Here is a 21114-nt window from a genome sequence, read left to right on the forward strand (position 1 = left end):
AGCGCAGGTCCTTGGAACATTTGGTCTCTGAAAGTTCCCATAGCCTAATTTTACTCCAGAAAAGTCTCTGAAATAGATCTGATGGATGGAGATATTTTAAAAACCGATTATTATTATTTCGATGTCTTCTAAAGCATCTTTGGGAGACTTCACGGGGATGGAAATAGCGCGCAGATATTTCGTAGGACCATCCTAACGAAAATGGCTGGCTGGCGTTCCGGGTGGTGTTTGTGTTCTTGTAGCTTTCATCAGAGTGGGGAGGTGTCACAGTTTTTCAGACTTCTATTCAAAGCTGCAGGTAGAACCATACGTGAACCTAACCTAACCACAGAACCTAACACGCTTTCTGCGGGACAACTGATATCTGAATCCTTTTAAATATTCTTGTTTTGTTTCGTCTTGTTTTGTTTTGGGTTCACCATGTGGGTGAAGTGATGAGAGGCAGGCCCTCTTGGGTTGGGCTAAGCAGGTTGGGCAGGAAGCAACCAGCTGTGGTCCTTCTCCCAGGTGTTTAAAAATGATCAGGGTGAGTTTTGGAATCCTGAAATTGCCCTCAGGAATCTGAAGCAGGGATCCAGTCAGCTGGCTGGAATCCAGCCGTCACGCTGCAAGGTGGCTGCTCCCCTCCTCCCTGCCCAGTCACTTCCATCCTGGGCGTGTGAGTGAGGTGTGCTTTCTGTGGCACCTGGTGCACACTTTTTGGTGATTCCCACCGATTGATCAACATGATCTCTGCCACTTGGGCTGCATTCTATCACCTGGAAGGCCTGGTACCACCCGGGTGGAATAGGAGGTGCCATGCGTTGTCTCTCCCGGGCCTTCCTGTCAGTTCTGGTTTCTTTGGGCTTAATTTCCATGTGTTATGAGAAGTTAAACACCATCATTGGTATGCTTTGCTGGACCTTTTGGGTTCCTGAATACATGCAAGTTGTCAGTGGCTCATGATTTTTCTCATAGTCTTGGGTTTTACTTGCTTATTTGATTTTTTGATGGCAGAGTTGACATTTTTGTAAACCTATGTGGAGATTATAGTTCTTAAGTCTCTGAGCTGACCATGGAATACAGGAAATTACAAGTGATGGTGGGTAACTCTGTTTTTCTGAGGTTTTGCTGGTGAGGCAAGTGAAGACATTTGCAAAGGGAAGGCAATGCACTTTTATGATAACTTAGGTGTCCCATTAATATAAACAATCACAATGCACATTAGTAACATAAGAACATACTATATACCAAAGTCTGGCTGAAAAGTGGGAGCCCTCACGATGAATTTCACATCTTATCAGAATCCCTGTTAAGAATTATAGAGGAAGCGTGTGAGCTTCCTGTTTCTAAAGACCTGCATATCAGCTTGTCTAGAAAATGGTTGGGTCCTAAATGGTGAGCAGGCAGCCTCTTACCATATGCTTCTAGTCCTGCCATTCTTCACTTGGCAGAAATGTGGTGTGTGTGGTGTCTTGGGCCAAACCATGCTCTTTCCTCATCCCTGATTTTTATCTGCCTTAGAGAAGAGGGTCGTGTTTTTAATTTGGTCAGTTACCCTCTTCCCAGAAGTGTTCTGTGCTAAAATTCTCTCTCTCTCTCTCTCTCTCTCTCTCTATATATATATATATATATATATATATATATATATATATGTTTTGCTGGGCTGGTGTGGCTCAGTGGTTGAGCATCAATCCATGAACCAGGAGGTCATGGTTTGATTCCCGGTCAGGGCACATGCCCAGGTTTCGGGCTCGATCCCCAGTGGGGGCGGTATAGGAAGCAGCCGATCAATGATTTTCTGTCATCATTGATGTTTCTACCTTTCTCTCCCTCTCCCTTCCCCACTGAAATCAATAAAAACCTTTTTATTGAAACTAAATAAATATGTTTTTATTGATTTGAGAGAGAGAGAGAGGTAGGGAAAGGGAAAGAGAGAAAACCATGGATCGGCTGCCTCCTGCACACCACCTACTGGGGGTTGAGCCCACCACCAGGCATGTGCCCTGACTGGCAATCAAACTGGTGACCTTTTGGTTCATTGGATGGCAGTCAACCTACTGAGCCACACTGGCCAGGGCAGTTCTGTGCTTGGTTTTAGAATGGGATATGTCTTAATGACATAAATTTCAAAGTGCTGAGCCTGGCAGAAAGCGTTCAAGGACACCCATTTCCTGCCTGTCTTCCAGCCTCTTTTCTCTGCAGCCATTCCCCAGGGGCTAGCCAGGTGGACTGCCTGTTAAGAAAGGGGTCTGTTCAACCAGTATTTGTGGGTTCTTTGCAGGAGCCACCTCTCTGCCAGGAACTCACCTTGCCTCCCAGGATCAAGTGCAGCCTCACTGACCCTCATGCTCCTCCTCTCTGCCCTGGGTCATGTGACACAGATCCAGTGACCACCAGGTTCATGGCCATTTTTAGTGAACTGGAAACATGAAAATGTTTACTTCCTCCTGACGTGTGCCTTAAAGCTTGGCTGTCAGGGAGAATGAGGCAGTGTCATGGGAGAGAAATCAGATGAGCGTGGAGGGCTGAGCGGTGTGGAGGGCTGCGGTTCAGAGGAAACCCACTGCCTAGCTTCGGGGAGAGTGAGCAGCCGTGACAAGTGCACAGTGCACATGCTCGCAAGCAGCAGGCATGCCAACTAGGGCCACCCAAGTCACTGAGGGCAGAGGGGGCAGTTAGGGGCAAATTCAGCTGCTTGGTCACGTTGCCAGTACAGGGCGGGTGTGGGCAAGTTCGCCAGAGGAATACGGGGCACAGGGAGGTGGAATGGTCACTCCAGCCACCTGCCGTCCACTGAGCAGCATGGCGATCTCTGGGAATATGATAATTCTGATGTTCACAGACTCATAAGACACTGCCCACGTTCAAAAGTGACTGCCTCCCAGGACGATGGGCCACCAGCTTTCATGAAAACCAGTGCGAGGTGGACGTCCTCTTTCATGGTGGCAACAGCGAGCTCGCCGTGCACTGAAAGTGTCCCTGTGGGGAGCCTGAAAACCCAGAGGGTATTAATAATTTCATGCTGTTTCTAAAGAAGTTCCATTGCATTAAGAATGCCGGTGCGACTTGGTTACTCGTTTTACAAACACGCCTGTTACTGAAAGTGCAGAAAAGTGAGCAATGTTTCTAAGAAACGTGAGGCCAGTGTTAAGGTAGATTCTAGTGCATTTTATTTTAAGCCAAATTACCAAAGCACGTGCCATTCTTATCAGTGTATTTGGCTTTCTGAGTTTCTAGTAGGGAACATTGGGTTTTAAAAAACTGTACTATGAAGGGAGGAGGGCGCTGTAGCAGTTAAGGGTGTGGGTGCCTGATGTCCAGAACCAAATGGTAAAAGTAAGGCTGGGATAAATGCTGAGAGATGAGTCAGGTGAATTAGCCGCTGGGAGAGCGCTGACCTCTTAGGGGCTGGCTCACTCTTCCCAGCTCCTGTGCTATTTCACACTCCCCACCCCTGTCCTCTCGGGGCGGGTGGAGAGACAGTGGCCGATGGGTGATGCTTTGTTCAGTCACCCTCCAGAGACTGAAGTGACAGGAGCCGATGGTCTCAAACCTGAGTGAGCACCAGGACGGGCCCACCCAAGGGTCTGACTCAGCAGGTGTGGGGCCGGCGAGAGTTGGCATGGGTGTGAGCCGCTGTGTGCAGGGTCAGGGGGAGTGTGTTAATTCCCGAGGTTGCTGTGATCAATGACTACAAACTCAGTGGTTTAAAACAGCACAAAGTTATCCTCTTGCCATCCTGCAGGACAGAGTCTAGAATCAAAGTTGTTAGCAGGGCTCTGTAGGAAACGGACGTCCTGGCCACCGAGTGAAAGGATGGGGGCTGTTGGGGGTGCTATGCTGGGCTTTACTGTCCCCTCTGTGAGAGGAGGGGTCCCGATGAGGACATGGACCGGCAGGATGTGAAACTCCATCTCCAGCCCCTGACTGATGGGTGCAGGGACCCCAAGAGGAAAAGAAGGGAACATGGGGGGTTTGGGACAGGTCCCTGACCATCTCTCTACTGAAGACCAGGCCTCTCTCTGCGCCCTGGGCACCCCTCATCTGTGACGGGACTCACCGCTTTTCCATGAGGCCTAGAGGAGGAGTATCTGGTGTGGCCCAGCCACCTTGGCGAGCTCTCAGGTGAAAGGACAAAGCCAGGATCGTGACCCTTTGTCTACGATGACCTGATTGTCTACGGTGACCTTCACAGCCTGCTCACCCGGCCATCAGCCTGGCATTTGACATCCGGACAAGCACAGAAAGAGCCTGCTTCTCAGGGGGCACCCACTCCACCTGCCCCCGCCCCGCCCCCACAGCGGCCAGACAACAGCCTTTGTTGGGCTCAGCTCACAAACAGAACCCAGCGATGGCCTGACCCTGGAACTTTAGGAACTGCTGCCCCTTCCAAAGAGCAGCTCGTTAAGTGAAACCTGAGTGAGTGAGGGAGCTTATTATTTTCCGCAGGTCACCAGGATCGCAGCTAATGGCCCCCAAGGGGCCCGGCGTGCTGGGAGCTGCTCTGAAACGCTGCTCTGATCCCTGTTGTTGGGCAGCCGGTGGAGGCAGGAAGCAGGGGCAGTTTAATAACAAGGAGCCAGGGGAGCACTGTGTGAGTGGGAGGATGCACCCTTCCTCACCCATGTGCAAGGGGGCTTGAACTGACCGAGCAGGGTGTGCGTCCTCCCTAAATGAGACCTGGCCATGTCCCAGCAAGAGTTTAAGAGTTGGTTTTTTGTGTGTTTGTTTGTTTTGTTTTTTGATTTGAGACTGTTTCAGGGAAAGTAAAGGAAATTGAAGGATGAGGGCAACTGGATGAGTTACGAGCTCTTTGGATGCATGGAGGGCATCTGGGCCTTAGCTGTCAGATCACTTTGCCACACCCACACTGGGAGCGGCTCTGCCCACCCCCAGGGGGCAGCCTTGGCCTCCAGTGACCAAAGGGATTTCATTTTGTCGTTTTTCCCAATCCTCTGTTAAAGAATTGGTGCAACAGTAGACTAAATGATACTTCTGAGTTGAGATGACCATCGCGATTAATGGTAAGGGGGATGGGTGGGGGACGCTGACTGCCCAGACCCCTTAACTGCGCTGCCCAGGCTGGCAGAGGCTGGTGGCCCAGTGCAAGGGCCACCTCTGGAATTGGGCAGAAGTGGTTGGAATGCTGGCTCCTCCGTGGAGCTGCTCTGTGGCCTTGGGCAGGTCGTTAACCCTCTCTGAGCCCTTCTTTCTTATCTGTAAAATATGGAGAAGAACCTGGTGTTCAGCTTGCTATGAGGCATTAAGGAGAAAATGTGAGCAAAGCTGGCACCCTGCCCTACCCCAAATGAACGGGTCCAGAGCTGGGCTTGCTGGGGGACTGGGCTCCTCTCTAGAACTGTCCTTCAGGGCACATGTCTATGAATGAGAAAGTCTGTACTCTACCCAACTGAACGTAAGCTTCTGCGTGTCCCCAGAGCCTGGTAGGTGTTGACAGATACGTGCGAATGGTCAGTCATTCGCTTTCTCCGTGATTTCTGGACGTCCATTCTGGGCAGGAACCAGCTCATCCCCGGGCAGGGTCGTAGGGCAGCAGCAGGTGCTCATGGGATTATTGGGCACAATTTCCCGGCTAAGGAATGTTCTGCGGGCAAAACGTTCCTTTCCAAGGGAGGAAAACAACATTTTCCCTTTGGGAAACATAGATCCCTCCGTCTCAAAGTCAGCCCCCCTGGAGTTCTCCTTAAGATTCAAGAGCAATTACCCACTGAAGTGGTGGGAGGGAGCTTCCCAGGGCCCTGTCCATCCCATTCCTGACCCGAGGGCCGGTTCCCCAGGAGGTTCAGTTTGGAGAGTGTCAAGCTTTGCAGACACTCACGAGTTGTGCACTTCTCTCTGTGCATGCAAAACTTCGGGAAAATTTGTATCAAAAAGTAATTACTCTGAAGGAAATATCACGCACATTTGATTGTGGGTATATAAAGGGCTTACCGGTGACTTTGTGTCATTCACACAGGGACACCAGCGGCCCCTCTGAAAGGCATTGCACAGCAATGCTCACCCCTGTGGGTTGACCTCAGGGACCGTCTGAAGAGCGGGCCTGCAGGGGCTGCTGGGAGTTTCTTGCTGACCCAGCACACACTGATCTGAAGCCCAGAGGGGTCCTGTTGGGGCATTTAGTGGGAGAGAAGCTCTTACTAAATGGTGGTGCCCAAGACGGTGGCTGTGACCCTGAAGTTGCTTATGCAGCATTCACCTTCTGTTCACTCTTTCCATAAACACTTTTTTATGTGACCACTGCATGCCAGTCACCATCTTACACACAGCACCTGGTGATTAGGGGGCAGTTCTGGTCACAGTACCATGGAGCTGACCTTCTGAGGTCCCAGGGGCAATAATGAATAGAGCGGGGAGGCGAGATGAGGTGTGTGCGGGGCAGGTATCAGATGCCTGGGCTCCTGTCGGCACTCGGTTTGGGGCTGGCTGGCTGGCTGGCCTCTGGGAGAAGTCTTGCTCTGATGTCCCCTTTGTTCTCCCCATTATTGAATTCAGGAACCCAGTCGTTGAGATCCAGGCGCCTGGCCAGGCTCTTTCTGAATCTGTCACGTTTTGAAGTGAATCCTGCGGGCAGCTAAGGAAGCCCTTCAGCTTTCACTGAGCTGTTCAGAAGCGCCTCTCTCCACAGGTTCTCCAACATCCATTCATGCCTGCTCCGTCCACCCAGCGCACTGAGTGTGCCCGCTGCGGGGCGTAGGCAGGGCCAGAGGCTCTGAGATGGAAGGCGAGGTGCCTGAGCTGACAGCATTTCCTGCTCAGCTGCCCCGGCTTGCGTTTCAGCCAGAACCAAGCTTCACATTTTACATTTGTCCTCTTTCCCCGGGAGACCCCTCCCCAGCCCCACTTGGAAAGCATCAGGGCCTGCGAGACAAACGAGAACCCGAGTCTCCAGCTGCCCCTCCCACTGGGCCTTTCTCCCGCCCAGCAGCCCGTTTGCCCCACGCTCCTGATGCCTGCGTGGCCCAGCCCTCCCGCCTGTGGTCCCCTGTCCTCTCCCTGCAGAAGGTGCCCCTTCCACCTTCCATCTCAGAGGATGCCGGAACGCTCTCCCCGGGCCTCCGAGTCTGAGCAGAGTCCCCTTCCCTGCCATAGAGGGGCGCAGGCACCGTCTTCTCTGTCTGTCTGTCTCCATGTCTCTCTGCGCCTTTCTTCTCTCTGGTCTGGGTTTTGTTATGGCTTCTGGCCTGGCTGTTAGAAGGATGGAACGCCTGTGCCCTGCGGGGCGGATGAATACCCATGGCCCAGCCTGTCAGGTGATCTTGCCATGATGCCAAGAAAACGAGCTGAGTAGGCCTGGTCGGCGGGAAAGTAGGGCGGCCGGGGTGTTGGGACGGTCCATCTGCATTTCACTGTGTTAGAGGGGACCGTGCAAGGCTCTGAGGTGAAGGGCAGCTTCGTTGCATAGAAATAGGGCCGTGCACGTGCTAAACGGTGTTCTGGCCGCTCAGCCTGTGCCGGGAGCCCACTTCTGAGTGAGCGCCGCCTCCTCCATCGCCGCCTCTGTGGGCGCAGGAGATCGATGCCTCCTTGACTTCTGTCTCCAGTGTCACTTTTAAGTCTTAAATCCCAAATACATGTTTGTCATATTTAAAGGAAAACCGTTTCTAATGGTAGAGAAGGGAGCCCCACGTTGGGCCTCATACCTTCTCCACCACCAAACCCCACATGGGTCCCAAGGTGAGGACCCTGCAGCATGTCACACACACGCACTCCTGTCTCTCCTGGGACCTGGTGCCCCTCTCCGAGGCATGGGTCATCTGCCTGTGAGGCCAAGTGACTCACTTGACGCAACAGTGTACCTGCTCAGCACCAGGGCTCTCGGTCAGACCCACAGCTCCAGTCCGGTGGCTGTAAGGGAGGAGACCACAGTCTGTCCCCCACTCTGCCCGCCTGTTCCCTTGAAAGGGCCGGATGCCCCCCCCCAGCTACCACACCCGTGTGTGTTCCTGGCTTCCTGTCCATGGGCATCCTGGCCTGTGACCTTCCTGCAGCGATTGTTATTATCTGAGCCCCAGGGAGGACCCCAACCCCAAGGGCCAGCACCAGATGACGTCAGAGGGAGAGCAGTCCCTGCGGGCAGAGCCTCTGAGTCCCAGAGCAAGGCTGCTTTGGGGCTGTCCTGACCCATGTGCAGACTGACTGCCCTTGGCCTCCAAGTGGCCATGGCATCTCAGCAATGCGTCTGCATCCTCAGGCAGCTCCTGGTTTACAGAGAACCAGCTGGGGAACAGCCTTGAACTTTGAGAAGAAACAGCTTATAAGAGGGTTTGCTCGGAGGTGACCCTGCTCCGGATCTGTACCGACAGGAGGCCGGTAATGAGCAGACGGCTGGCGGAGCATCTGATGAGCAGAGCATCTCATGCTTCCTTGGTGATGTCAGGCAGGTCCCCTGTGGCCCAGGTCCCAGAGCCCCTGGCCCAACAGAGCTCCATCCTGATTCGGAACCTGCTGCACGACGAGCTTGACCTTGTAGAGGAGGGGTCTCTGGTGTCCTCCAGGCCTTCTGTCTGTCTGTCCATTGAGGGGCAGACGCAGTCCTTTGGGGTCCCCATCCCCTCCCACCCATGGGTCTCCTTTAGCTCCCACCGGCTGGTGTTTGCTGACCTGGCGTCATGGACCTCCCAGTGGTAGGCATCTGCCTCATTTGCAGCTCTGAGCCACTCTTCCAGACGCCTTCCATTTGCCCCTCTGTCCCTTCCCCACAGGGACAACTGTCTCAGCCCTCCCCGGGCACTGCCACTCTCCGTAATGAGCCGCGTCGCAGGGCCACATGCTTCCTGCCTTTGTTTCCGCTTCTCTCTGCCCGATTAAACAAGGCCCTGGGGACTCCCCCTCTGAGCCAAGGTGGCGCCTGGGGACAGTTTGGGTGTTCAGGCGTCTTATCTGTGGAGATGGGAACTCTCCAGACTGTGGCTGGGGCTCAAATAAACATACAGGTTTGGGGTCCAGAGAGCCTCCAGCCTCGGGCTGGGGGAGAGTAGGATCTGGTGGGATGCCCCACACCCCTTTCTCACTGGGCCCCCTAAACATCGCGTGGGAGCTAAAATATTGCATTTGCACGGTCCCGTTCTGCAAGCGTTTCTCAGGAACTGAGAAGTGTTTCTGACTTAGGAGCCTTTGAACACGAATCCAGTCTCTTCTGTTCTATTATTTATCACACACATGAACAGTTCACCCAAAAAGAATGCATGTGCCTCTGTTTGGGATGTGTAGATTTTTTTTTTTTTTTTTGTCTTCTAACAAAGCTCTTGGAAAGAGACTTGGCAGAAATTCCAAAGCAATTTGGTGTGGCTACAAATAATAAGCTTTTAACGATCAGTTAATTAATAGGTTAGCATAATAATTTATGAGCAAATCCTATATGAATCATATATATTTGTATAACTTGTAAATAAAAGTCACAAATGAAATAATAAATTAATAATTTAACCATCGTGGGGGCAGAAGCAGGGTGACCAGTGGTGTGACCCTGGGCAGAAGCAGTGTGGGAGCCTGGACGAGTCCCTGGTGCATGCGGACACTCGCTTCCTCATTCTGAAAGGAGAATGGTGGACTCCTCATGCCCTAGATTAGCGATGGCGAACCTTTTGAGCTCGGTGTGTCAGCATTTTGAAAAACCCTAACTTAACTCTGGTGCCGTGTCACAGATAGAAATTTTTTGATATTTGCAACCATAGTCAAACAAAGACTTATATTTTTGATATTTATTTTATGTATTTAAATGCCATTTAACAAAGAAAAATCAACCAAAAAAATGAGTTCGCGTGTCACCTCTGACACGCGTGTCATAGGTTTGTCATCACTGCCCTAGATAGTATGTGTGAGAGTGCTTTGTGCAGTCTAATGCAGCGGTCGCCAACCGGTGGTCCGCGGTCCACCGGTGGTCCATGAGGTCCGAAAGGTTGGCGACCGCTGGTCTAAAGCATCACACACTGGTCACTGTCATTAACATAACCCATGAAATGCGATTGAGGAAGTGGACAGAGGCATGAAAAAAAATCTCACTTTGGCCTTGGATCCAAGGTCAAATGTACTGTGTGTTTACCTGCATGGCCCTGGGGCTAAAACCCACCAGTTCTGTGATAGAGAGTGAGTGTGCTCTGCTTTTCTGCAGGATACAAGACCCTGCTGAAAGGAATTTCTGGGAAATTCAACAGTGGGCAGCTGGTGGCCATCATGGGTCCTTCCGGGGCTGGGAAGTCCACGCTCATGAACATTCTGGCCGGATACAGGTGAGCACACCGTGCCCCGGATGATGAGGTCCCCGCCATATGTGGCCTGTGGCGGCAGTATGGACAGGGAAGCCACCTCAGTCCATCCGTCCCTCCTGAAGGTTCCGCACAGGCTCCAGTGAAGCCTGGGGCCGCGCCCCAGAAGGCCTCAGGCAGTAAGGATGGGCAAGGTGCGGGAGGGAGGGAGTGTGGCTGGCAGGGCTGTGCCCCTTCCATTTCCAAAGTACGCATGGATGCCCACTCTGTCCACCATGAGTACCTTGCCCGGGGGAGGACTACACGTTCGGCTGAGTGGTCCAAGGCATAGGCCCCCTCCTCTTTCGGCCAGGTGAGCCCCGGGTCCTCCTGTGTCCCCAGGCCCTGGGGAACTGGTTCTGACGTAGCAGCCACACCCCAGGCTGCAGAGTCTTGGCCTTTGGGCAGCCACTGTAACCTTGGCTACACACAGGACTGTTCAGAAGCCAACACTAGAAATCCTCTGAGCTGTGGCCGCCTGTCGGAGCATCCATGCCCATCGCAGCTTGTAGATGGGCATTTGCTACAAACATGCCATCCCAGAGAGACCTCCCTCCGCCTTTCCCTGCTGTGCTGGGCATTTTCTCTGCAGTCCCTTCCTGCAAGTACTAGGCTGTCCCAGGTCTCCGTCCTTCCTGCCCCCACATCTCTGTGGCACACGGTCCAGCCTGGAAGGTGCTGGGAGGGGCCGCCTCTCTCTCAGGCCCTCCCCAGCCCTGGAGGCGGGGGCAGGAGCAGGAGCCAGGCTGACCAGTCCTCTGCTGGCCTTGCAGGGAGACGGGCATGAAGGGAACCATCCTCACCAACGGCAAAGCCCGGGACCTGCGCTGCTTCCGGAAGGTGTCCTGTTACATCATGCAGGACCACATGCTGATGCCGCACCTCACGGTGCAGGAGGCCATGATGGTGAGCTGCCCCCCTCTCCCCCACTAGCGGGCAGCGCTCCCTGTGGGGCTGGGCCCTGCCAGGCCCCTCCTCCCAGCGGAGCTCGGCACCAGCCCTGTTTGGACAGCTTTGTTGAAAACAAACCTCTAGAACAGTGGTTCTCAACCTTCCTAATGCCGCGACCCTTTAATACAGTTCCTCATGTTGTGGTGACCCCCAACCATAAAATTATTTTCGTTGCTACTTCATAGCTGTAATGTTGCTCCTGTTATGAATCGTCATGTAAATATCTGATATGCAGGATGTATTTTCATGGTTACAAATTGAACATAATCAAAGCGTAGTGATTAATCACAAAAACTATGTAATTATCTATGTGTTTTCCGATGGTCTTAGGCGACCCCTGTGAATGGGTCGTTTGACCCCCAAAGGGGTCGCGACCCACAGGTTGAGAACCGCTGCTCTAGGCCCTGGGTTGGCGTAGACCCTGGATGGCCAAATCAAGGTCAAATTCCTGAGAAAGGTATTGACCCGACCGATGTGGGTGGCCCCTTCCAAGGTGACCCCGGTCCTAACCCCTTGTGCTGAGGGTCTGCTCTTTCCATCAGCTGTTCTTCAGTCATTTGGGGCTTTAGGGCAGGGGTGGGCAAACTTTTTGACTCGAGGGCCACAGTGGGTTCTTAAACTGGACCGGAGGGCCGGAACAAAAGCATGGATGGAGTGTTTGTGTGAACTCATATAAATTCAAAGTAAACATCATTACATAAAAGGGTACGGTCTTTTTTTTTTTTTTTTTTAGTTTTATTCATTTCTAACGGGCCGGATCCGGCCCGCGGGCCGTAGTTTGCCCACGGCTGCTTTAGGGCCAAGCACCAGTCAGCCTGGTGCTGGATGAGGTCTCCTCCTCCTCTGACTCGCCTGCCTGCCGGGTGCTGCCCACCTGCTGGGTCCCGGGCCCTCCACTCACAGAGCCCACGGCCATCAGACATGTAGTCCTGCGGAAGCACAGAGGGAGGCAGCCTCCAGAGGGCGCTGTTGGCCAGGGCACCCTGTACGCTGGGGTCCAGGATGGCCTGGCCATCATGCTCTTTGAACAGACCAGGAACCCGCAAGTGCCCTGACCTGGGTTTCCAGGGCCAGGATTTTAAAAGACCCCGCCCACACCATCAGGGGCCACACTGACCCAACTGTGGGCACCAGGAACCCCTGGAGTGTCTCCCACTGAGAAGAGATGGGAAGCCCATCAGCGCCCTTGGCTCCTCACGGTGCGTTTCATGGCAAGGTGCCTGGTTTTCTGCTTCCTCCTCGTCCACTGTAAGAGGCAGGGCCTCTGAGCCGCTCCTGGCATGTGACGCGACGCCCTCAGCCTGTCTGCCTTGTGCCCTGGTCAGAGGCCGGGTTCGCCTCGGGTTTTCCAGCCCGAGCTCCTCATCGCGATGGGGCAGAGCTTCCTCCCTCTGGCACCAGAGAGAGGCACTGCCCAGCCTTGTGCCCAAGGGCAACTCTTAGCAAAGGGGAGCGGGTAAGGTGTCAGCTATGTGATCTGCTCCTTAACGTGCTTTGTGGGGAGAGAGAGAGGGCCCTACGGGGTTGTTCTCTCGTCGTCCCTGGAACTCAGTGTGTGTAAGGCAGGGGACACCTGTCCCCCAGCTGGCCCCCCGAGGAGGCCTGTGCCCCGGTGGCTCTGATTGTTTATGTGATGAGAGCACGGGGCCCTTAGGAGGAGCTTGCAAACAGAATGGGTCATTTAGTGGAAGCGAGGTTTACACATCCCATTGCTACTTCGTCTCAGGTGACCAGAGAGAATCTTCACTTTGATTTCTGTCTCAGTTGCTGCTTTCTTTTGCAAACAAGACTAGTGACTCCTGTTGTCATCTCCCTCTTCCCCTTACTGCCTCCCCAGGTCTCTGCTGTGAAATTCATTTATTTTCACAATGAAACTCAATGAGATTCTGACTTGAAGCCATGACTCTGTTACTCCCTGAGGTCTTGTCACACACGTAGGGCTAATATTGACTACCAGCTGTGGGTTATGCATCTTCCTGGCTGCTTCTGACCCTCACAACCACGAGACTAACCAGGAAGTGACACTTGGTGTCACCGGGCAAGCAGCTGGCCCGACCGAGCTGACCTAGGCCTGGCCCTGTCTGACTCCACGACTGCGGCCCCTTCTCCACTCTGCCCTGCGTCTCAGTCTGTCATCGATCCTCATGGTGACTTCACCAGCTCACTGGTGGGCAGGTTCTACCCTCACCATTGTGTCCAAAAGGAAACAGGCTCATTTTCTAAAGCCACAGAAGTCGGCAGAACAGAACCAAAGCTGACCTGGGCATGGTGATGACTAGTCAGGGTTTTCCCCAGCAGGGCCAGGGGGCCAGGAGTGTGCTGGCAACCAGGATTGCAAACAAGACAGCAACACCACCAGAGTCCGGATATGTAGCGCTTGCCGATTTCTGTGGTGTAAATATTCTCAAATACTCCATGATGAGCAATGGATAGTTTTAAGCTACCAACGGTCTCCCAGGTGGCTTGTGAAATTCCTAAACATACACCACTTGTCTTCAAGCCCCTGAGGCCTTCGGTTCCTTATCTCACAGTTGCCCACATCTAATTTTTCTCACGGACACAGCTGCAAATTCAGCTGAGAATGGAAAGCACCCAGAAATGCACGGCTGTCCTAGACCCCGCTCTGCTGAGCCAAGGGAGGTGGGAAGCCACGGCCTTCTCAGAGGGTTTTCCTGCAGCCCCTGGGCTCTTGGCCCGTGGTGTGGCTTGTGAGGTTTGCCCTGCCGAGGGCCATCTGTTCTGACTCCACACTGTATCCCTCATCCCCTGCAGGTATCCGCGCATCTGAAGCTCAAGGAGAAAGACGAAGGCAGAAAGGAGATGGTAAGTGTGCGCCTTGGGGCCACAGGTGGGCCAGAAAGTGCATGAACTGCATTTGGCAAACACATGTGCGGGGACGTTTTGGTGCTGGCGTTGTTGGTTTGCTGCCTTACCTTCTGTGTGTGGGCGATGGTGTCATCACAGTGTGCTGCATGCTCGCCGGGCAGCCAGGACTGGCCACTGTGCTGCAAGAGCCACAGCCTTGACTCTCATGGCCTGGCGCTGCCACACCAGCAAGGATGCAGCGGGACACCAGCCTGAGAGCTCAGGTGGCCGGAGGGCCTGGCCTCAGGTCCACCCAAGCGCGATGCTTTTCTTAGTTAACATGCTGCACGCGCAGTTGTTGTTATAAAATATTAACAATGAAGGTGGTTAGTCACTCATTTAAAAATAACCAGCCTCCACCCACACACACTTGCAAGAAGAAATTTGATTCTCACATGTTATTAACCAGCCTTTTAAAAAAATAAGTTGACCAAGTTTCCAGGGTGAGTAGGCCATCTAATCCCTTTCATGGCTCTCTTCACTCGCCGGGAACAGCGAGGATGCTGGGTAAGCAGACCCAGTGGGGAGGACCGAAAGCCCCATTTGGGGGGGAAAGAGGGGAGAGAGGAACTAATTGATATTTACACACATTGAAGGGAAACTCAGCTTCCCTCCTCTCCACTCCACACTGAGCGCCAGTGGGATTTTCAGTATAGAATTTGGTGAAGTTCGGCCTATTAAATACCATGTTGTCCTCACAGCCCAGCAGGGGGAGGAGTAGGGTCCACAGGATTAGCCCCAGGGGTGCACCGGGACTCTTCCTGTGTTGAAGGGAACTGGACGGCGAAGGGAATAGTTCTACAGGCTAAGGAAACACTAGCAGCAATTCTGTTTACGTCTGTCCCTCTCCTGTCCCACCTGGTAGCTGCTGTCACATAAATGTAAACCACCCTGGTATGAAGGAAGTGCTGGCATCTTTAGGCTTCCCCTCGCCTTTCCTGCCCTCCTCTCCTTGCCCCCCCCCTTCCCCCCACACCCTCAGGCTCTTAGGGTTCAGCCCTTGAATCGGGCAGGGGAGGGCTAGCTGCACAGTGTAGGTGAAGAGCCCCCTTCTGTGACCCCCAGCCGAAGATGTGTCACGTGGGACTCTTCCATTCTGAGGTTGAGAGGAATAAGTGGGTTTAACGGAACCAGAAACAGAGATGTAGGAAATGGGGGAACCACGCGTGTTTCTGTCCCTTGTCCACCAAAGGTCGTTGGTGTCCATTGGACACCAGCAGGGACCTTCACTTTGGGTTGCGGTGAAGAAGGAAACTTGATTCGGTGCAAACAACTCCATTGTGACACAGCAGTCCCTTCAGCCCTGGCTTCCCAGGACCCCGGGGGTAATCTCCGCCACCGCCTGCAGCGCCGTGGGCTTCCTCTGAAAGGTGGGGGTGGAAGGCCAGGCCCCACCGGCCTCTGGGCAGCGTGAGGCTGAGTGAGATGATGCCTTTAGAGCAGCGGTTCTCAACCTGTGGGTTGCGACCCCTTTGGCGGTCGAATGACCCTTTCACAGGGGTCGCCTAAGACCATCCTGCATATCAGGTATTTACAATATGATTCATAACAGTAGCAACATTACAGTTATGAAGTAGCAACGAAAATAGTTTTATGGTTGGGTCACAACATGAGGAACAGTATTTAAAGGGCCAGAAGGTTGAGAACCACTGCTTTAGCCTGTCTGAGCTGCAGACAGGCGTGGCCCATAAGTAAGTAGGCCGCGGAGCACTTCCCTACAGCCTGACCGGCACGGACCCGCCTTTCCACACGGGAGGAGGGGCTGAGGAGGGTAGGCAGCCTTTGCTGACCGGCTGGGAGCACAGTGCGTGCGGCTCAGCTGACTTTCTATATTGAGGAGCACAGTCGGCCTCCCTTTTGCTTCCTGCGCCGGCTTTGTGCGTTACGTCATGACCTTCAGAGGCAGCTTCTAGCCTCGTCCCGGGAGCTGGCACCCTCCAAGCCAGCCTCGCACGGCCCCGAAGGCAGGCGGGGCCTGGCCTTCCCGTCCCTGTCCCTCTTACTGACGGAAGCCCAGAGCGCGGGGGCAGTGGCCTGAGGGAGCTGGGTAGGGTCTTGGGGGAAAGGCCGCGGGAACCCCCTCTGTCTGCTCGGACAGAAAGGACAGGCGCATATGGCTTTCCTGGTCGGGAATGGAGGGATCTCCGGGGGGGCCGGCCCGAGCGCATGTCCTCCATGTCCCAGGCCCAAGACATGGGCCAGAACAGGGCCTCGTGCTTGAGCCATGCACACGTTTACATTTGGCTGTGTTTACGTGCATTCGGTTGGGGTCCCCCCTGGACCATGTGGCTGCATCATCCCCAGGGAGTGAGGGCCTCGCACTTCTCTTCAGATCCGTCTGATGCCGACTGACCAAGGCAGCGAGCCACCCCCGCAGGGCCACAGGTGTGCTTGGGCCCTGCACACGGTTCTCACTGGCAGTCTCCAGGCCGCCCACCCATCCTCCTGGTCTCAGCCCTGTGCAGGCCCACCTCCCCTGGCGATCCTTCAGGGGGAGTGTGTGGTTTATTCTGAGGATAAGAAGCCCATTACATGCCCTGACTCACTTCCCTCCAACTCCCTGCCTGGAAACACAATAGACGGGAATGTTCTGGCCGGAGTGGAATGTGTTGTCAGGCCTTGTTTACCAGAAAGCGGGCTTGGTCCTCAAGAGCCTCCAGGGAGGGGGTCTTCCTCAGGAGCGAGGTCCCAGGGCCAGACATTGTTCTCTCTGACTAGTTTTGAAACAGAATTAACCTGCAGAGTGTCACTCTCGGGAGCCCACTGGAGAAAACACGCTAGATGGGCAGGAGAAGGGGAGGCACCAGCATTTGCCACTCCACTTCCAGAATCCCCTCCACCTCCACCATCCCCTCCACCTCCAGCATCCTCTCCACCTCCACCATCCTCTCCACTTCCACCATCCCCTCCACCTCCAGCATTCCCTCCACCTCCAGCATCCCCTCCACCTCCAGCATTCCCTCCACTTCCAGCGTCCCCTCCACCTCCACCATCCCCTCCACCTCCACCATCCCCTCCACCTCCAGCATCCCCTCCACTTCCAGCATCCTCTCCACCTCCACCATCCTCTCCACTTCCACCATCCCCTCCACCTCCACCTCCCCTCCACCTCCCCTCCACCTCCCCTCCACTTCCAGCATCCTCTCCACCTCCACCATCCTCTCCACTTCCACCATCCCCTCCACCTCCACCTCCCCTCCACCTCCAGCATCCCCTCCACCTCCACCATCCTCTCCACCTCCACCATCCCCTCCACCTCCAGCATCCCCTCCACCTCCAGCATCCCCTCCACCTCCAGCATCCCCTCCACCTCCACCATCCTCTCCACTTCCACCATCCCCTCCACCTCCACCTCCCCTCCACCTCCACCATCCTCTCCACTTCCACCATCCCCTCCACCTCCACCTCCCCTCCACCTCCAGCATCCCCTCCACCTCCAGCATCCCCTCCACTTCCAGCATCCTCTCCACCTCCACCATCCTCTCCACTTCCACCATCCCCTCCACCTCCACCTCCCCTCCACCTCCAGCATCCCCTCCACCTCCAGCATCCCCTCCACCTCCACTATCCTCTCCACCTCCACCATCCTCTCCACTTCCACCATCCCCTCCACCTCCAGCATCCCCTCCACCTCCAGCATCCCCTCCACCTCCACTATCCTTTCCACCTCCACCATCCTCTCCACTTCCACCATCCCCTCCACCTCCAGCATCCCCTCCACCTCCAGCGTCCCCTCCACCTCCCCTCCACTTCCAGTGGGATGTCCCCTCCACCTCCAACATCCCCTCCACTTCCAGCATCCTCTCCACCTCCAACATCCCCTCCACCTCCAGCATCCTCTCCACCTCCAACATCCCCTCCACTTCCAGCATCCTCTCCACTTCCAGCATCCCCTCCACCTCCACCATCCCCTCCACCTCCAGCATCCCCTCCACCTCCAGCATCCCCTCCACCTCCAGCATCCCCTCCACCTCCACCATCCTCTCCACTTCCACCATCCCCTCCACCTCCACCTCCCCTCCACCTCCACCATCCTCTCCACTTCCACCATCCCCTCCACCTCCACCTCCCCTCCACCTCCAGCATCCCCTCCACCTCCAGCATCCCCTCCACTTCCAGCATCCTCTCCACCTCCACCATCCTCTCCACTTCCACCATCCCCTCCACCTCCACCTCCCCTCCACCTCCAGCATCCCCTCCACCTCCAGCATCCCCTCCACCTCCACTATCCTCTCCACCTCCACCATCCTCTCCACTTCCACCATCCCCTCCACCTCCAGCATCCCCTCCACCTCCAGCGTCCCCTCCACCTCCCCTCCACTTCCAGTGGGATGTCCCCTCCACCTCCAACATCCCCTCCACTTCCAGCATCCTCTCCACCTCCAACATCCCCTCCACCTCCAGCATCCTCTCCACCTCCAACATCCCCTCCACTTCCAGCATCCTCTCCACTTCCAGCATCCTCTCCACCTCCAACATCCTCTCCACCTCCAACATCCCCTCCACCTCCAGCATCCCCTCCACTTCCAGCATCCTCTCCACCTCCAACATCCCCTCCACTTCCAGCATCCTCTCCACTTCCAGCATCCCCTCCACCGCCAACATCCTCTCCACCTCCAACATCCCCTCCACCTCCAGCATCCCCTCCACCTCCAGCATCCTCTCCACCTCCAACATCCCCTCCACTTCCAGCATCCCCTCCACTTCCAGCATCCTCTCCACTTCCAGCATCCTCTCCACCTCCAACATCCTCTCCACCTCCAACATCCTCTCCACCTCCAGCATCCCCTCCACTTCCAGCATCCTCTCCACCTCCAGCATCCCCTCCACTTCCAGCATCCTCTCCACCTCCAGCATCCCCTCCACTTCCAACATCCTCTCCACCTCCAGCATCCCCTCCACTTCCAGCATCCCCTCCACTTCCAGTGGGACGTCCCCTCCACCTCCAGCGTCCCCTCCACCTCCAGCATCCCCTCCACCTCCAGCATCCCCTCCACCTCCAGCATCCCCTCCACTTCCAGCATCCCCTCCACCTCCAACATCCCCTCCACCTCCAGCATCCCCTCCACCTCCAGCATCCCCTTCACCTCCAGCATCCCCTCCACCTCCAGCATCCCCTCCACCTCCAGCATCCCCTCCACCTCCAGCATCCCCTCCACTTCCACCATCCCTTCCACCTCCAGCATCCCCCCCACCATCCCCTCCACCTCCAGCATCCCCTCCACCTCCAGCATCCCCTCCACCTCCAGCATCCCCTCCACCTCCAGCATCCCCTCCACCTCCAGCATCCCCTCCACTTCCACCATCCCTTCCACCTCCAGCATCCCCCCCACCATCCCCTCCACCTCCAGCATCCCCTCCACCTCCAGCATCCCCTCCACCTCCCACGTCCCCTCCACTTCCGGCATCCCCTTCACTTCCAGTGTCCACTCCACAGGGGCTGAGGGACGCTTGGCCACAGTAGTGAGCCCTCAAGGAAACAGGTGGACGGGCAAAAGGCATGTGCCATGTCTGTGATGCCCCAAAGTGAGCCTAGAATGTCCAGTGTGACTCCTCGTGCTGTGACTTTGGCCTGTGGCTCTGTCTGCCCAGGGTGGAAGTGTACCCGGAAGAGCCGCCCCACCTGCCCCACGTCAATAGCCTTTTCTAGAGGGTGGCCTCACTGACCTTATTTCTGGGTTGGTGTCCCTCAAAGGCACAACATTCTAGAGGAGGAAATGGAGTGGGGTTTAGGGGTCAACAAGAGAGAGGATGAGCAGGATTTGAACCCAGGCCTGTTGGACCAACTGCCTCCCAGCCCATGGAGCTGTGGTGTCCTGCCTCTTTCTGTCACCTAAGCCTAATTTTGTGGTGACTGTGCTTAAGTAATCCAAGGAGTTCTTTCTCCTTTGCATGACCTCATCTCCCAGAGAAGCTGCTAGACTGGGTCCACCCAGATGGACCCAGGAGTCACCCAAGGCTGGGACGACGGCTGGGCAAATTCAGGTGGGACCCCGGGGAGGTGAGCCTATTGTGGAGGCCGGGAGGCTGACAGCTGACCTCTGAGAAGACACTGGGCTGAAACTGGCACTGCTGTCTGCCCTGAAGTCTGCTGACCCTTCTGTTCCCTGAGCCAATAGTGGATCAATAATCCCATCAGACAGGAGGGCTCCGCCCACAGTGCACTGTTTGTATCTCAGTGGGCCTGCGTCTCAGGGGGACATCGGCACCGCTGTGGAGGGACTGGCTGCTTCAAGCAGTCTTATCATCTTGCTACCCCTTCAGAGACCTTGTTTTCCTATTGACAAGGGCAAAAGGAGCTCTCTCCCTTCTTTCTGAGAGGCCTGGCTTGGATAGTTGTGTGTCTCTAGGAGCTACCGTCAACTAAATGTTCATGCCTGCCAACCACTTTCATTCATTATCTCGTTTCACCGCCTTGGTGGCCTGCCCTTTGTGCCACCTGGTCATCTGTCCATCCATGCGTCCGCCAATCCACCCTCCTACCGATGCTCACTGAACACCTTCCCTGACCTGGCCCTGAGCCAGGCTTACAAGTGAAGGTCAGGACAGGGGGCAGGATAGGGACCCTGCTTCACCACTGCTTCAGCCTCCCAGGCCGAAATCAGGACCTTGGACTTGGTAAAAGGGCAGCCTGGGATGGGTGTTGCGTGGGTCTGTGTGTGGTGGGAGTGGGTGGGGGAGGCAGCAGGTTTCCATGTGGCGCTGGAGGTGGTGACAGGTGGTGGAAGGTCCCTGATGGCTGCTCTGGCTCTGCTCCTCCCTCCAGGTCAAGGAGATCCTGACGGCTCTGGGCTTGCTGTCTTGTGCCACCACTCGGACCGGAAGTCTCTCAGGCGGGCAGCGGAAGCGCCTGGCCATCGGGCTGGAGCTGGTGAACAACCCTCCTGTCATGTTCTTCGATGAGCCAACCAGGTACTCAGGAGCAGCAGGGGGAAGAGCACCTGACCTCTGCGCCAGCAGATTTTACGGGGGGTCAGAAGGGGGAGGTGTGTGCCCTGCCCGCCCCATCTTGTTCTCCCCCTATTTTGTGGTCACAGGGCAGAGGCCTTAC

At 55.3% G+C, this 21114-nt stretch overlaps 1 protein-coding gene across 4 annotated transcripts in view; it reads left to right on the forward strand.

Annotated features, from left to right (window-relative positions):
• The window catches only part of ABCG1 (ATP binding cassette subfamily G member 1), a 62899-nt gene that overhangs the window by 32392 nt on the left and 9393 nt on the right, over window positions 1–21114 (forward strand). For all 4 annotated transcript variants that reach the window (XM_081088257.1, XM_081088258.1, XM_081088255.1 and 1 more), the window contains 4 exons: window positions 10115–10232; window positions 11021–11153; window positions 13971–14021; window positions 20830–20975. In XM_081088257.1, the coding sequence (XP_080944383.1) occupies window positions 10115–10232; window positions 11021–11153; window positions 13971–14021; window positions 20830–20975 (448 nt within the window). The remainder of the gene's footprint in view (window positions 1–10114; window positions 10233–11020; window positions 11154–13970; window positions 14022–20829; window positions 20976–21114) is intronic.

The sequence above is a fragment of the Myotis nattereri genome (assembly GCF_964212035.1).
Source record: "Myotis nattereri genome assembly, chromosome: 3".
In the NCBI taxonomy this organism is placed as follows: domain Eukaryota; kingdom Metazoa; phylum Chordata; class Mammalia; order Chiroptera; family Vespertilionidae; genus Myotis; species Myotis nattereri.